At 56.6% G+C, this 15307-nt stretch overlaps 2 protein-coding genes across 7 annotated transcripts; one reads left to right on the forward strand and one right to left on the reverse strand.

Annotated features, from left to right (window-relative positions):
• Positions 1-297: 297 nt before the first annotated feature.
• On the reverse strand, positions 298-6927 carry AZIN2 (antizyme inhibitor 2). 5 transcript variants are annotated; one of them, XM_042015716.1, is made up of 11 exons: positions 5792-5972; positions 5524-5637; positions 4278-4452; positions 4029-4202; positions 3205-3377; positions 2653-2784; positions 2193-2358; positions 1940-2102; positions 1755-1867; positions 1350-1564; positions 298-776 (listed from the first exon to the last, which is right to left on the reverse strand). In XM_042015716.1, exons 3-11 carry the CDS (start codon positions 4374-4376, stop codon positions 635-637), a joined length of 1377 nt encoding a protein of 458 aa, XP_041871650.1. In that variant the 5' UTR covers positions 4377-4452; positions 5524-5637; positions 5792-5972; the 3' UTR covers positions 298-634. The 5 variants fall into 5 exon arrangements, with proteins under 5 accessions (XP_041871650.1, XP_041871648.1, XP_041871647.1 ...); XM_042015714.1 differs by lacking the exon at positions 5792-5972 and adding an exon at positions 6218-6927 and having other exon boundaries at positions 1755-2102; XM_042015713.1 differs by lacking the exon at positions 5792-5972 and adding an exon at positions 6107-6198 and having other exon boundaries at positions 1755-2102.
• A 711-nt stretch (positions 6928-7638) lies between these two features.
• On the forward strand, positions 7639-14699 carry AK2 (adenylate kinase 2). 2 transcript variants are annotated; one of them, XM_042015757.1, is made up of 7 exons: positions 7639-7799; positions 8228-8353; positions 10154-10264; positions 10367-10461; positions 11041-11113; positions 11694-11889; positions 13878-14699. In XM_042015757.1, the coding sequence occupies exons 1-7, from the start codon at positions 7686-7688 to the stop codon at positions 13883-13885; spliced, it is 723 nt and encodes a 240-aa protein (XP_041871691.1). In that variant the 5' UTR covers positions 7639-7685; the 3' UTR covers positions 13886-14699. The 2 variants fall into 2 exon arrangements, with proteins under 2 accessions (XP_041871691.1, XP_041871690.1); XM_042015756.1 differs by lacking the exon at positions 13878-14699 and having other exon boundaries at positions 11694-12791.
• The last annotated feature ends 608 nt before the right edge of the window (positions 14700-15307 follow it).

The raw sequence follows: 15307 nt of genomic DNA on the forward strand, positions 1-15307 counted from the left end.
TAAACCCATCCCCTATTTCCACACCCCCCCCAAAATCCCAGGGGTCCCTCTGGATGCCTGAACAGCACCCAAGGTTTGGGTGAATGGCCCCGCCCTCCCTAACGAGCAAAGCCTCATTAAATGCTGATTGCAGAGGGATTCTGCACCACCTCGGGCGCAGGGCGGGGAGGAAGAGCCGGGGGCTTCCTCAGCCGAGCCCTGAAGCCAACGCTGGGCTAGCAATTACCACCACCACCCTTAAAAGCAGAGCCCAAACCTGCCGAGCCCCTCGGGAAGGCACACGCACACCGCATGAGCTGGAGGAGCAGGATTTATGGAGCAGGATTCACTTCCAAGTCCGTGAGAGCGGAGAGGGGCGATGCCAGAGGCAGGATGGCACCTTCCCCCTCCCTGGCACTGCCATGGGATCCTTTCCCCCTCTGGCACCACCACAGGACCTCTCCCTTCTGGTACTGCCATGGGATATTTCCCACCATGGTATTGCTGGAGGATCTTTATCCCTCCAGTACCACTGTGGCACCTTTTCCCCCGGCGCTGCCGAGGGATTTTTCCCACCCTGATACAATTATGGGACATTTCCCCTGCCAGTACCACCACAGGACCTTTCCCAGCGTGGCTCCTTCCCCAGCAGAGCTCAGATGATGCCGGCAGGAGCGAAGACAGGGGTGACACAAAGTGTCTCTGCCATCTCCCAGCCGCAGGACAGAGGGGTGCAGAGGCTCTCACGGTCATCTTCTGTCTGGGGTGGCTTTTCCTGGAAGAGCTGGACGGCTTTCCTGCAAATGGAGACACCTGAGGGGGAGCCAGGGGAAGGAGCAACCCCCTGGGAATGGGAAGGGGACAGTCCAGGGCTCTTGTGTCCCCCAGAACAGCCAGAGGTGAGCTGCCTGTGGCTCTCGTGTCCCCCAGAACAGCCAGAGGTGAGCTGCCTGTGGCTCTCGTGTCCATCAGAACAACAGCCAGAGGTGAGCTGCCTGTGGCTCTTGTGTATCCCAGAACAGCCAGAGGTGAGCTGCCTGTGGCTCTTGTGTATCCCAGAACAGCCAGAGGTGAGCTGCCTGTGGCTCTTGTGTCCCCCAGAACAGCCAGGGGTGAGCTGCCTGTGGCTCTTGTGTCCCTCAGAACAGCCAGAGATGAGCTGCCTGTGGCTTCTCCAGCGAAAAACTGGCTCAAGTTTAAGAATATTAAAAAAGTAGGATTTTTGCCTCCGAGGCCATGATTTTACCCTGAATTTCCAGGTTCTGTGATTCAGATTTCACCCTCTCCCTCAGGCCCAGAGCCCAGGTAGAGGAGAAGCCAGCACCTCCCCCAGGATCCAGCCCTGCCCTCTCACCCTCCCCATCTCTTACCAGGCCATGCGGGACATGGCGTAGGTGACCTGCGGCTGGGGACACCCGGTGAGCAGGGACGATGTTGTGATGGTGTAGGCTCCCATGTTCCCAAAAACCAGCCAGTCCCCCACGTGCAGCTGGGGCAGCTGCAGCCCATCAGCGATGCGATCCTCGCCGTGCCCCGGGGGGCCCCGCAGGCTGCTGCTGTGCCAGGGGTGCTCTGGGCAGGGTCTCTGGCAGGTGAAAACCACGCAGCAGACACAGGGATGAGGATGTCCCAGTGTCACAGTGACCCCCCAGCAGCCCATGGACTGGCTACAGCGTGCCCATGCTCTGCTCCCCTGTGGCATGGGGTGGGCTGAGGTGATGCCAGCCAACGTGAGGGATATCCTGGGCTGTCCCCAAGGTAGGTGAGCCCCTCACCTTGTGCAGCCGAGGCCTGGGGCAGGGGCTGTCGAACAGGAGGCAGCTGAAGGCGCCGTAGATGCCGTCGCTGAGGTGATACACGAGGCTCTTCCTGCTGCCACACTCTTCCTCTGCAGCGGAGCAGGGACGGGGCTCAGGGGGGCTCGGGGACACGGGGGGACACATCCCGCTGTCACACCTACCATCAGAGCCAGGCTGCTCCATGGGAATCTCCTCCAAGGCAGTGATGCTGACAGCCAAGGTGAAGGCTGAGGTGACATAGTAGCGCCCAGGCCTGGCAACCACGTCCACCCCACAGCCCTCGGGGAAGTACAGATCCAGGGTGGAGTTTATCACGGCAGAGATCTGTGTGGGAAGGAGAAGCAGCGTCCTCTTGGTTAGCTCGGAACTCTGCAGGGAGCTGGGGAGAGCTTCCAGCCTCGGGCAAGTTTGTACCTCTTCGAGAGGGGCTCTGGTGTCCTCGGTGCCGGGGAAGCCGCCCCCGATGTCCAGGAGGTGCATTCGGAATCCCAGCTCTGTGGCCACGTCAAACACCAGCTGTGCTGTGGCCACGGCCTGGGTGAAGGTCTGGGGCTCCAGGCCACGGCTCCCAAGGTGGAAGCTGAGGGCACAGACCCCGTTTCAGCAGGGTTTGATCGTCCCCAGAGAGCAGAGGGAACACAGCACTGGGGGCAGCTTCCCATTCACCATCCCAAACCAGACCCACAGAGCCTTTCTTAGGGTCAAACCCGCCCCAATTTGGTGCCAACAAGCTCATCCCAACAGCAAATCCCTGCCTTCACCTCACTCCTAAGCAGAGCAGCTGGAGCACTGCATTGTTCCAGCAGGGCAGAGCTCTCCAGGTGCCGATCCAGGGGGGCTGAACACCCTACAGAGGAAGGCCCATGTGCTGTACCTGATGCCAACAACCTCCACAGCCTGTTCCTTCGCCGTCTCCAGCAGGTGCCGGCAGGATTTCAGCGTGGTCCCGAAGGTCATGCTCGGGTGGGCAGAAGGGATGGAGTCAGCAGTGATCCCCAACAACATCCTGCACAACAAAGCCACACTGTGTTGTCTTGGAATCACAGAATCATGAAAGGAAAAGCCTTGGAGGGCTGGGAAAGCCCTCAAAGACCACTGAGTCCAAATATTAACCCCAACTCTTAACTCCAGCACTAAACCACGTCCCCGAGCACCACATCTACGAGTTTTTTGAATGCTTCCACAGATGTTGGTTCCACCATTTCCCTGGGCAGCCTGCTCCACTGCCTGACCACCCTTTCACGATCAGATTTTTCCCCATATTCAATCTAAACCTCCCCTGGCACAGCTTGAGGCCATTTCCTCTTGTCCTATCACCTGGGAGAAGAGACTGACACCCGCCTTCTACAGCCTCCTCTTGCACCCCACAGCCCCCTGGCCATCCCCTCCTCCAGCTCCCACTCCAGTGGCACTGCCAGACACCCACCTGGCACGGGGGTGGCTCCTGGCCACCTTGCTCAGCTCCACCTCGTTGTCGAAGGCCATCAGCCTGACCCCGTGGGTGGCCGCGTACCTGATGTGGGCGACCTGCTTGCAGGGGCTGCTGTAGAAGATCCTCTCAGCTGGGACCCCAATGCCTTGAACCCGGCTGATCTCTGCCTGCAGGAAGAAGGGGACACATGCAGCAGGTCCCCAGGACCTGGGTCTGGACCAGCCACCAGCTCTGGGTCTTGGCCAGGTTGCAGCGCCGAGGAGGGCAAAGCGCCAGCGTGGCAGCCTGGGCTTTTCCAGGGAAAAGCTAGCAGAGCTCAGAGGGATCACAGTGGACTTTGTCCTGGTGTGGACAGGTTGTGGCAAGGTGTTTAAAAACACCATGAGAACGGCAGAGGAAACAAGTGGGGTGAGCAGGCCTGGGGCTGACCCCTGCTCTGAGCTGGGACAACTCCTGCACTTTCTCCTCCTGGAAACACGTCCTATTTAATTACATAAAAGTGATTTAATCTTGGCTTCTCCCTGGAAATCTGGCTGTTGCAAATGACAAGCAGGAGGGAGCAAAGAGCTTTAGGCTCAGCCCTAAGGACACGGAGAGTTGGACAGCTGTGGCAGTGGCACCCCAGGGACAGGAATGTCGGCCAAAGGGAACAGCACAGAGAGGACAAGGATTTCTGGGCTGTGCCAGGAGGGTTCTGACAGCAGAGGGAGACTCCTGCCCCTGTAAATGTCACCTAGAGCAGAGACTTAGGAAAGGAGGGTGAGCTCTGCCACTCGCCCACAAACATTTCCCCCAGAGCTGTCCTCCCACAGCCCTACCTTGTTGGCACAGGCGAATCCTGCCCCCAGCTCTGCCAGCAGCCGAATCACCCCTTCGCTGCCGTTGCATTTAACTGGGAAATAGGGCTTCACTCGGGGCAAGGCCTTCAGGAAACGCAGGTGTTTCTTGACGATATCCCCAAGGTCTGCCACGAAGAAGGCCTGCTGGTCGCTCTAGGGGACAGCTGGAGTGAGCAGCAGCTCCAGCAGTGCCTTTTCCAAAGGCAGCAGCAGAGCATCAGCCCTCACCTCTTGGCACAGCTCCCCCAGGAGGTTCTCCAGGAGGTCTTTGGTGGTGAAGCCTTCCTCCACCATCAGGAAATGGGATTCGTTCAGGTACCCGTTCATGGTGTGATGTTCAGGGTGTGATGATGCTCGTTTAAAGCCTCCTGGAGTAGGGGATGGATTCTAAGGATGAGACACACTGGGAAAAGAAAGAGAATATTAGAGGATGGGTCCAGAAGCTCCATCAGCAGGGACCACCCAGCCCGCAGCCAGGGGTGCCCCTGGGTAGAGCTCTGTGCTGCTCTGCTCCAAACCAGCGCCTCAGCAGAGCCCTGCTGTGGGTTACAGCATCTCCTCCGGGGGAGGAGACACATTTCTCTGCAGTTCAGAGCTCTGTTTTGGCACACAGCAGCCTTGTCTCCATCAGCAGGCACCAGCACAGCGAACAACAAAGCCAACTGCACCACAAAGAGGAGAGGTGCCTTTAGAGGCCAGGACAGGCCCCTTCACGCTCTGGAATGCAGCTGGATCTGCTGAGTGCTCAATGGGGCAAACATCCCTTATGGATTCCCAAAAGCTGAAGTCTCGTGGACATACTTTCCCAGTAGAAAACCCCAGCACAGGCTGCTCACTGACACCACCTCAGGCCAGCCTGGATCCGTGCTGTGGGTCCTCTTTCACGGCTCTCCCACGACACAGGGTGTGGAACAAGGGGACAGTTGAGCAGCACGGAGTTTTCTGGCTCATCCTAGAAGATCTTTACCTTTGAGCTCACACCCTTAGATTTAACAATCTCCTGCCCCGGATCCAGCCCGTCCCATAACCCAGGGAGCTGATGAGCTAGCAGGGAACATTTCCACTCCAGTAATCCAGGTCTAGCCACAGGGCTCTTCCAGGAGCACAGTCTCTCTGATTTGAAGTGAGCAGGAGGCAGAGGTTTTGTTTCTCAGAGCTGCTCACCACCTCCTCCCCACACAGACCTCCTGACAGCATTCCAGGGGGGCACTGGGAGAAAGACCACACCGACCCCGGAGCAGCAGGATGTTGTAATGCATTGAGCAAGCACCACCAGCGAATTCCAGAGATGGGGAATGAGGTGAAAAAACATGTTTTGAAGCTCTTAGAGCTTCAAATTCAGGAAAGGACAGCAATTCCTCCAGCTCTACCCTTCACCAAACAGCACCCAGCCCACCCTGGTCGGGCACAGAAGGGATGAAAGGGGTCATTCCTGTCGGAACACGTGCCCCAGCCTCGGACACCCCCTCCTTACCACCGTCCAGCTGTCCCTCCCAGGCGTCCTGGTGCACTGTCAGGGGGGCTCCCCGAGGAACGCCGAGCTCCCGCAGCAGCCCGAGGTGTAGCTGTGCCTGGGGGTCCGGGGTCTCTGGGCAGAAGCAGTGCAGGGGCTGAGAGAGGCACTGACAGCACCATGCCCTCCACCCCCATCCTCAAATCCAGCAACCACAGGCACTCTACAGCTCCCTCCTCACTGTGCCAGGCAAAACAGCTCCCCCACAGCCCCCCCAGAGCCCCCTCACCTCAGAAAGCATTTAAACAGATTCTGCCATGGGTCTCCCAAGAGAATGAACCGGCCCCAGGGCCGGCTGCTCGTCCTGCCCCGGCTCCTTGCCTGCCCCAAGCCCCTGCAGAGGATGAGGGGGCTCTGCACCCCTTCTCTGCCAGCACTGCCTCCCTGCTCTGCCTCCCAACCGCAACCATGACAACCAAATCCAGCCACCCCATTGGCTGAGCCGCCTCCGAGCATCCTTCATCCTTTTTGGAGAACGCTCCCCCTCCTCGCCCACCCTCTCCCAGGGCTGGGGCTGCCCCCAGCAGTCACCCCGGGCTCTCACCGGGTCCCCGCCGTGCCAGCAGCTCGTCCCCAGCCTGGCAGCCCGGCCCTGCTTCCCGCGGCTGCGCATCCTGAGCACGGGGACCCTCGCGGGGAAGAGAGCCCAAAATACCTCAGAAATGCTGCTGCCAGGGAAACCAGGCTTCCTGCAGATTAAAGGCTGAGTGGTGTTTGGCTGGGACTCTGGAGAGGGGGAGGTAGTGGGGAAGATGTCAGGGACTGATCCTGCCCTTGCTGAGCTGCTGCTGGTTTTGGGGGGTGCCCCAGCAGCAGATCCAGCCCTGCCATCCATGCAGATGCTCTGTCTGGTCTGCGAGACCTGTCTTTGCTGCTTTCATGCGCTTGGAAATGGTGCCACTGCTCCATCCCACACACAGGACGGGCTCAGCAGGGATTTTTTTAGTTCTTCTTGCTAAATTTGGAGGTCTCTCTCTGGTGTTGCTGAGGAGCCAATGTTCTGTCTGGGGAGGGGTAGCTGCCCCCACTGAGGGGGGAGTGAGAAGGACCAACTTAACCTGGGTTTCTGTATCCAACACTGTGGTCTAGGCTTTGCCACAGACTCTCCTGGCAACCAGGGCCAAGGCAGCTCTTGTCTGCTGTGAGATCCTGGCCTGTTTTCCTGGTGCTCTGGCCCATCACCAGCGCTGGACTGTGCTGTGTAGGATGTGGGGGCCACGCAGAGAGGCTGGGAGAACAGAGAGATGCAGAGCCCTGCAGTGCCAGTCCCTCCTGGATGTGCTGGGCAGTGTTGTGATGCACAGCTCATGCAGAGCAGGGCACTGAGCCCATCCCATGCAGCGCCAGGGCCAGCACAGCTCAGAATCACAGAATCGATTAGGCTGGAAAAGATCTCTGAGATCACGAAGTCCAACTGTGACCGAACACCACAACTGGACCACGGCCCTAAGTGCCACATCCAGTCTTTCCTTAACACTTCCAGGGATGGTGACTCCACCACCGCCCTGGGCAGCCCGTTCCAATGTCCAATCACCCCTCCTGTGAATAAATCCTCCTTAATGGCCAACCTAAACCTCCCCCTGCATAGCTTAAGACTGTGTCCTCTTGTCCTGTCACTAGTTGCCTGGGAGACAAGCCCTACCCCCACCTGGCTCCAAACTCCTTTCAGGTAGATGTAGAGAGTGATAAGGACACCCCTGAACCTCCTTTTCTCCTGGCTCAACCGCCCCAGCTCCCTCAGCCGCTCCTCATCAGCCTTGTACTCCAGCTCCGTTGCCCTTCTCTGGACATATTCCAGCAGCTCAATGTCCTTCTTGAACCGAGCGGCGCAGAACCGGACGCAGCACTCGAGGCGCGGCCTCACCGCGCCCAGAACCCGGGGACAGCCGGGCCCGAGCGCGGCGGCACCGAGCGCCCCACGTGGCGCCGCGAAGCCCCGCCCACCTCGGCTTGACTCCGCCCACTCCGGCGTTAACCCCGCCCACTTCCGCGGTAACCACGCCCACTCACCGCAAAAGCCTACATCTCATTTGCGTACCCACCGCCCTCATCTGCATAACCCCGCCCACCCCGCGGTGTCCCCGCCCACGAGGCGCGGGCCGGGCGCGCAGTCGGCGGCGGCCATGGCTCCGAGCGCGCAGGCGGGGGGCGGCCGCGGGCAGGTCCCGGCCGCGGGGATCCGGCACGGCATCCGCGCCGTGCTGCTGGGCCCGCCCGGCGCCGGCAAGGGCACGCAGGTGAGGGGGATGCGGGGGACTGTGCCGAGAGCGGCCGGCGGGATCGTCCCGCCCGGCCTTCCCCACACCCGGCGCCCGGCGTGTGACCCCCGCGAGGAGGGACGCGGCCGTCCGGCCTCCCGTTCGCCGCCGAGGGATCGGGGTGTGCGGTGTGTTCGTGCGGCCGCGGGCCTCCCCTCCGCCGGGGGCTCGGTCGTGTCCTGCCTCCAGGGGCCCGCTCGGCGGGGCTCTTTGTCCCGGATGCCTTTGTCCCGGACTAGGGCCGGCCGCGGGGAGCCGGTGCCTGGCCCTGCTCGCTGAGCGCCGGGGCTCTGTGCCGGGCCCTGCCACGTGCTGGTCGGTCAGCGACTGTCCCGCTGCCACGGGCCCCACCGGGGCGGGGATCCTCAGCCTCCGAGGTCCGGTCTCACCTCTGTCCTCTTCCGCAGGCCCCGAAGCTGGCCGAGACCTACTGCGTGTGCCACTTGGCTACCGGCGACATGCTGCGGGCCATGGTGGCCTCGGGCTCCGAGCTGGGCAAGCGGCTCAAGGAGACGATGGATGCGGGGAAGCTGGTGGGTCTGGGGAATGTGCTGGGAAGGGCTGGCAGCACGTGGAATGAGAGCAGACAAAATCCACCTCCTAATTAGAATTCTCCGTGGCAAAACTAATTAGTGTAGGAAGGCAGATTGCAGGGTGAAGGCAGATTGCAGGGTAAAGGTAGGGATGGGGTGGGGGCTTTCCTTGTTATCACCCTGCAGGAGAAGCATCCTATAAAAACTTCCTTCCTCTTCAAAATTACTATTTGCTTACCAGCAGCCTGTGGCCCTGGGTTGTTTTTATCTTTTAGGGGGTGTGGTCTGGCTGGCAATTTTCTGGCTCCTGAACACTGAGGTGACAGTGTATCCTTGGAGCTGCAGGATGTTACAGCCGTGTTTTGCGGCCCCTGTCTCTCTTCACGTGATACCTGAACTCCAGGTATCACTTCAGAGGGTTCATCTGCATCCCAGCTCTTGCATAAGCTCGATTCACCTGTAACTGTAAGGTGAAAAGAGACTTAAAGGTGTTGCTGTGGTAGTTACAGCAGCTGCTGTGTGAGAGAGACACTTTGGATCCCCAAGAAACACGAGTTAGAATCTCTGACATTCATTTTCTGAGGGTCTAATTATCTCATCCAAACGACTGAAATATCTCAGGGAAACTTGAGGGACCATAAATTGCAGTGACTTGCCCCAGTGTGGGGCAGATCTCGGGCATCACTGCGGCCACCATGGGCTCGTAACACCCCGGGGAGAATCTGCAGGCCCCAGATGGGGAGAGCAGCCTTATCTCACTTCTGCTCAGAGCTCATTGCAACACCGAGCCTGCAATACGCAGCTGGTTATGAAAGATAGGGACGTTATCAGGCCAGGCTGGTGGTATCTGCCACGTGTGTGCCTGTGGCAGCCAGCTCCAGGCTGCTCCACAGGTACATCCCGCAGCTCTGTGATAACTCAGCCGGGAGCACGGCAGCATTTCGGCATGGGCTTTATGCTCAGGATCTCTTTTCTCCGAAGGGTGTAATCAGGAAGTCACAGAAGTGACTTTTTGCTTACCCCCTCTGCCTGCAGGGCTGTTGTTTGTGTGTTGTGACAGCCTGGTCCCAAATCCTGCTGGGTCCCAGCTGTGTGTGCTGGAGAAAGCAGCGCTGCTGAGGAGAGCTGCTCCCAAATAAACAGCCTTCCTTGGGGCTGCAGCACCTGTGAGTGCTGCAGTGTGGAAAAGGCACTAATCCCGGCGGTATGCCGAGATTGTTAGATGGGAAAAAACCACCCAGTGAAGCCAGAGCTTGTCAGCAACTATTGGGCCTTTACCTTCACACGAGGTTTATGGGAGTCAATGAGCAACTCGGCTGCTCTGCCCTTCCTGCCCAGGCCTGCCTTCCAAGGGGGATGTGTGGGTGAAGGTACAAAGTAACAGGAAATCAAGGTTATGTCGATATTTTGTATTGTGATTTGGTTTTTAAAAAAAATAACAATCTGAGGAGTTTGAGCTGACAGCGTTCCTTGCGATACAGCAACCTTTGTAACAGTGAGGTTACAGTGCTGCTCCAAGTCCCTGCACGGGCTGGAGTGTCCCTGGAGTGAAATGTGGCACTGCCCATGTCCTGGTGTTGCAGGGAGTGCTTCCCTGATGTGGGCAGGTCTGAACAGGCAGCCTGAGCATTGACATGAATCATGGCATCACAGAATATCCTGAGTTAGAAGGGACACACAAGAATTACTGAGCCCAACCCTTGGCCTTGCGCAGGACAACCTCCAAAAATCCCACAAGGGCAGCTGCTGTGTGTAAATTCAGGGTGTCCTGCTGACCACACACCTGTCTCCCCTCTGCAGGTGAGTGATGAGATGGTGGTGGAGCTGATTGAGAACAACCTGGACTCCCCTCCCTGCAAGAATGGGTTCCTCCTGGACGGCTTCCCCCGCACAGTGAAACAGGCAGAGATGGTACGTGGGCCCCTACTCAGGGGCTGCTCCAGCACCTCCTTCCCTCAAAACCAGGGGTCCCTGCTCCCTCAGCCCCTCTGAGGTGGGTGTTTGCTGTTGCAGCTGGATGAGCTCCTGGAGAAAAGGAGAGAGAAGCTCGACTCCGTCATTGAGTTCAGCATTCCCGACTCCTTGCTGATCCGGAGGATCACTGGACGGTAATCCTTCCCTCCTAGTGCTCAGTGCACGGGCTGGGGTTTCCTAGTCTAAGGAACAGCGTCCTAATTTCAGATCCCAGGTCGTCCTCATGGTGCTTAGGTCTGGCTGTGGTGCTGGTCTCTGTTTCTGCCCTGATCCCTCGCCTCTTCCCCCATGCCTGGGCCAGCCTTGAGCAGAGCCCCTTCCTTGCCCTATAAATTAGGGATTTCTATAGAAAATCTCAGCTCACCCTTTAAGTTCCTCCTCCAAAGCTATTATTGCTGCCTTACACAGGACGCTGAATACATTTGGGCACCAGCAAACTTCCTGCAGGGTCAGGAGTGTGTTCTCTTGTGTTCTTGTTGTCCAGACCCCTTTCTCAGCAGAGCAGGAAGTAAAACTCCCCTTCTCCACCTCCCAGCGCAGCTGCTTTTCCAAACTGAAGAGGCCCTTGGTACAGAAATAACTGGAGAGAATTTTCTTACAAGTGAAAGGCTGATGGTGTTGCTGTGGCAGATGTTTCTGTGCTGATGAGTGGCAGGTTCAGGAGACCCTTGTCCTGACCGGGCTGCTTTGCTGACACTTCTTTTCTGTCTCAGGCTGATTCACCCAGCGAGTGGCCGCTCGTATCACGAGGAGTTCAGACCCCCGAAAGAGCACATGAAGGACGATGTATGTGAGCTCCCAAGGCCGCAGCTTACCTTGCTTTGGGTTTAGCTGATGCTTTGCAGTCTCTCCCTGGAAAAACTCATTTCTTTCCTTCTCTTGTACTTTCTTGTCCTGGCTTTCTGGGGAGCGTGGGGAACTGCTTGGGCAGCCTGAGCCGACGGCACTGCAGGGAGCAAGGCCTGGAGGGATGGATGGATGGATGGATGGATGGATGAAGGGCATGGCCGTTCTGCAGAGCTGGCCCAGGCTCTGCCAGCCTCAGAACTTGTTGGACTCTGTCCACAGCTCAAGTTGCGGTGGGTTGTGACTGCTTTCCATCCTGGGGAGCAGCTGTAGCTGGCGCCTGCTCTTGAGGCTCCTTTTAGCAAGCAGAGTGGTGTGTGGGGGAAAAGACCATGATGCTGAGCCCTTCTCTCTTCAGTGACTGCTCTGGGACTTGTTCTGGCTGCCCCGGGTTCGCTCCGTCTCCCCCGCAGACCTGGGGTCTCCTCTGCAGCTCCGCCTTGGAGGAGGGGAGCAGGGAGAGAAGTGGGGAGCATCCCAGGCTGCAGCCCGCTGGAGACTGTCCCCTTGCTTCTCCCAGGTCACTGGAGAGCCCCTGATCCGCCGCTCGGACGATAACGAAACGGCCCTGAAAACCCGGCTGAAGGCCTATCACACCCAGACCTCCCCCCTGGTGTCCTACTACAGCAAGCGAGGGATCCATACGGCCGTGGATGCCTCCCAGTCTCCCGACGTGGTGTTTGCCAGCATCCTGGCAGCCTTCACGAAAGCAACATGTAAAGACCTGGTTATGTTCATTTAGGGCTCTGTCCCAGAACGGGGCTCTGCTTTTTTTCCCCCCTCTCTCTTTCCTCTGTCTCTGTCTCTCTGGGGTCAAGGAGGGTGAAGAGCTGAGCAGAGTAGAAGGGGAAGGCACGAGGTGGTGCAGCCCAAGGCAGGGCTGTGCTAATTCTGTAATTAAACGAGCTGTTAACGGTCTCTATCTCGCACTATGTGAACGGTCAAGTCTGTGTGTGGATGTTGGGATTTTGGCCTCTAGAGGCCGCAGCAAGCCCAGGCTCCAGCTGCCCAAAATGGGCTCTGCGCTCCTTCGGGCCACAAAGCCTTTGTTTCATCCTAGAGATGCACCTCCCTGGAAGGAACTGTACTTCCAGCTCCTCCTGGCTACCCCCCAGGGGCCTAGGAGAAGGTTGGGGATAGGGGGGAAGGATTTCAGAGGAGATGTGAAGCTGCAGAATTGAAACGTGGCGTTGCTCTGTGTGTGTTGCTGTGGGAGCAGCCAGGGAGGGGCAGCCTGGCTCGGGGCTGGGTGACAACGTGTTCTTCTTGTATGTGTTTTATTCCCTGTGGGGTGGCAGGTTACCTGGGAGCACAGCCTGTCTTCCTGTTCTGCTGGCACTTGGCGGGGCAGAAAGAGGGGGTGGGAGGTTTCAACCTTTATTTATTTGTGGGATTTGTAGCAAATTAGTGAGATGCTTCTTGCTCTTTTTAGTGTGAAATCTGTGGTCAGAGTCTGACGGTTACTGTGTGGCAGGTTGAGATGTCCTGAGGATCAGAAAAGGATTTGGGTTTTATCTCTTCACTCTTGTCTTGGTTTTGACCAAGGAGAGGAAGATGTGTTGAGCTTCTCCTGATCCCAAAGTCTAAATATAATAAAGCCTTATTGCAAAACAAATGATTTCTCAAGGCTCGAGAGACAGCGTTATTAACCACTGGCTCCATGTGCCCTTGAGCTAACGACCTTCGTTATGAGCTCATGGAAATGTTCCTGTTTCTTGAGCAAATCCAGCAGCTCTGTCAGGCTGTGTTTGAGGACACTGTGTGTGCTTAGTGCCTCGGCCTTTGCGGGGCATTGTGCTGCTGCGTGGTGACACTGCAGGGCTGGCACTGACCTTTGGCCATGAGGGATTCCAGCCCTTCCTAGAGGACCTTGCTGTAAATATGGATTGGCCCAGATGAAACTTTGTCCTTTGGCATTCCATGTGTGTTTACTGATTGAGTGTTACTGAGTATCCTCCTCTCTCTCTCTCTCGGGATGGCCCACTCCATCCTGTGCACTGAGCTGCTGTGGGCTCTGTGGCCAGAGCAGATGTTTAATCCTCAGGAATCCCTTGCTCTTTTCCTTGATAATTTCTCTTCTGTCTCACAATCCCCTCTCTGTCCTCTCACATCCTTTCCAGGGACAGAACCTTTTCCCTTCCAGCAAACTGGAAATAACACTGGGAACCGAAAGCAGTTGACTTGTTGCTCTAGAAAGCACATGACTGAGGAGAAAGGCTTTGACAGTAAACAGGGCTGGTTTTGCCAGCAGCCTGTGGTCCCCTGGGATTCCCAGATGGGCCTTGCTCTGTCTCTGGCAGCCCCAGCACCTGGAGTTGGTGTGCTGGGAGGTCAGGATTTAGGATGGGACTGGTATGGTCCAGGGAGTGGGAAAGTGTGGGTTACAGCTGCCCCGGCACCTTGGTGACTAAAGAAGTTGTGTGGAAGCAGCTTTTATGTTGAGAGAGTCAAAGGGAGAGCTGCAGCCCCCTAAACTCTGCGAAGGGTTCCCAGCCAGTTGGCATTCCTGGATTTGGTCAAGGTTTTACTCTACAGCAAGAGCAAGATGTTCCCCCACTCTCCATGCCTTTCCTCCCTTGTGCTCACTTCACATCCAGCTCACCAGCCTTTTTTTTTTTTTTTTTTTGCCATAAACCATGCTTAATTTTGTTTGTTTGTTTTTCCCTAAATGTTTTTTTTTTCTCTCTGTTCCCATTTATTCCAGCTGAGTGACTCCATCAAGCAGATGAGACACCACCAAACGCTGCACACTCTGCTACATCACCCATTGCAGCCCTTCCCTGGGTGCAGGGGGGGGCGGCTGGGAGGGGGGGTTTGGTTGATGGAGGGGGGGGGAGGAGGTGGTAAACAAGGGGTTGGGGGGCTGATTTGGTTGGGTTTTGGTCGGATTTCTTATTTGGCAGAATCATTGTGAAGAGGAGACAGACTTCTCCGTAGAAATCATGTTTGTGGAGGCAAAACAATTGTGGAGAGGGGAAACGTCTCTCAGTGATCAGCTGCAGGTCCTTGACCTGTCGGAGGGTAGGGCCAGGAGCTATTCCAGGCTTCTCCAGGACTTTCAGGGCTTGTCTCATGGGCTCTTGGTACTCTGAGGCCACTGAAAGGTTTGCTGTGATTTTTTCCTAAAGTTGCTTCCTATCAGTGAGGACCAGAACGAACAAATGATTCATCGTGTCTGAAATGGAAAGGAAAAAGAGACTCTGTGGTCTTTTCCTGGAAGTTTTGTTTTTCTTGTTCTGCTGCATTCCTAAACCCTGGCATAGAGACTTCTCAAGGATTCTCTGCTGCTGAACAGAGGGGCTGTGGCTCTAGTCCAAACCTGCCTTACTTGGGAATGGGGTGGCTTTTCTGTGATCATGACCAAGCTGGAATTCACACAATGCTGAAGAAATGCAAAAGAGACTTTCTTAATTGCTTGCAAAAATAACACTTAATTGGGTTTGGTTTTTTTTGCATTTCTTTTTAGATCAAATGGTGCCTTGTCTAACCTCTGAATCAGTAATAAAATAACCCCTTTACATTTGTATCTGGTGCTGTGTCCTCTTTGACCTGCAGACAGCGTGGAGGATGAGGAGGCAGATGACAGCATCAACTAACAATTGAGCTGGGTGGATCCTGGGGCCTGATCCTATCTCAAGGATGTTCTGTGCAGCTGGAAATGTGGCTTGTAATTCCTTTTATCTCTTCTCCTTGCTGAGTGTGTCCAATGCTTTAGATCACCATAGCAATGGTGCTTTTTGCTGGTTCTCTCTCCTGTTTCTTCGTGTGTGAGGCTGAAAGCACCGAGCCCCTGTGTATCCTTTCTGTCCAGAGCTCCTTGCAGTATTTTAACTGATGTAATCCCTTTTTTTCCTCCTCCCTTTGCATCTCCAGTGTGTGGAGGAGCTGATGTTATTTCCTTCTCTCCTCCTGCAGCAACTGGAAGCCACATTATTGTGTCTTCTGCTTCTGCTCGTTTGCTTTCTGCCTTTCATACCTTGTGGCATCCCTCCCTCTCTCTAAATTCACAGGGAAAAGCCTGTCCTAACACAGGGAACGAGAGCATTTCCTGGCCTCCCTTTCTCCTGCCTGCACAGGGACCCTGACCCTCTGAGGTACCCCAGAGGAGGCTGTTCCTGATGGACTGATGGAGGG

The sequence above is a fragment of the Corvus kubaryi genome, unplaced genomic scaffold (genome assembly GCF_017639235.1).
Source record: "Corvus kubaryi isolate FWS band 111438036 unplaced genomic scaffold, C.kubaryi_AGA036_p1.0 split3-37304, whole genome shotgun sequence".
Classification (NCBI taxonomy): domain Eukaryota; kingdom Metazoa; phylum Chordata; class Aves; order Passeriformes; family Corvidae; genus Corvus; species Corvus kubaryi.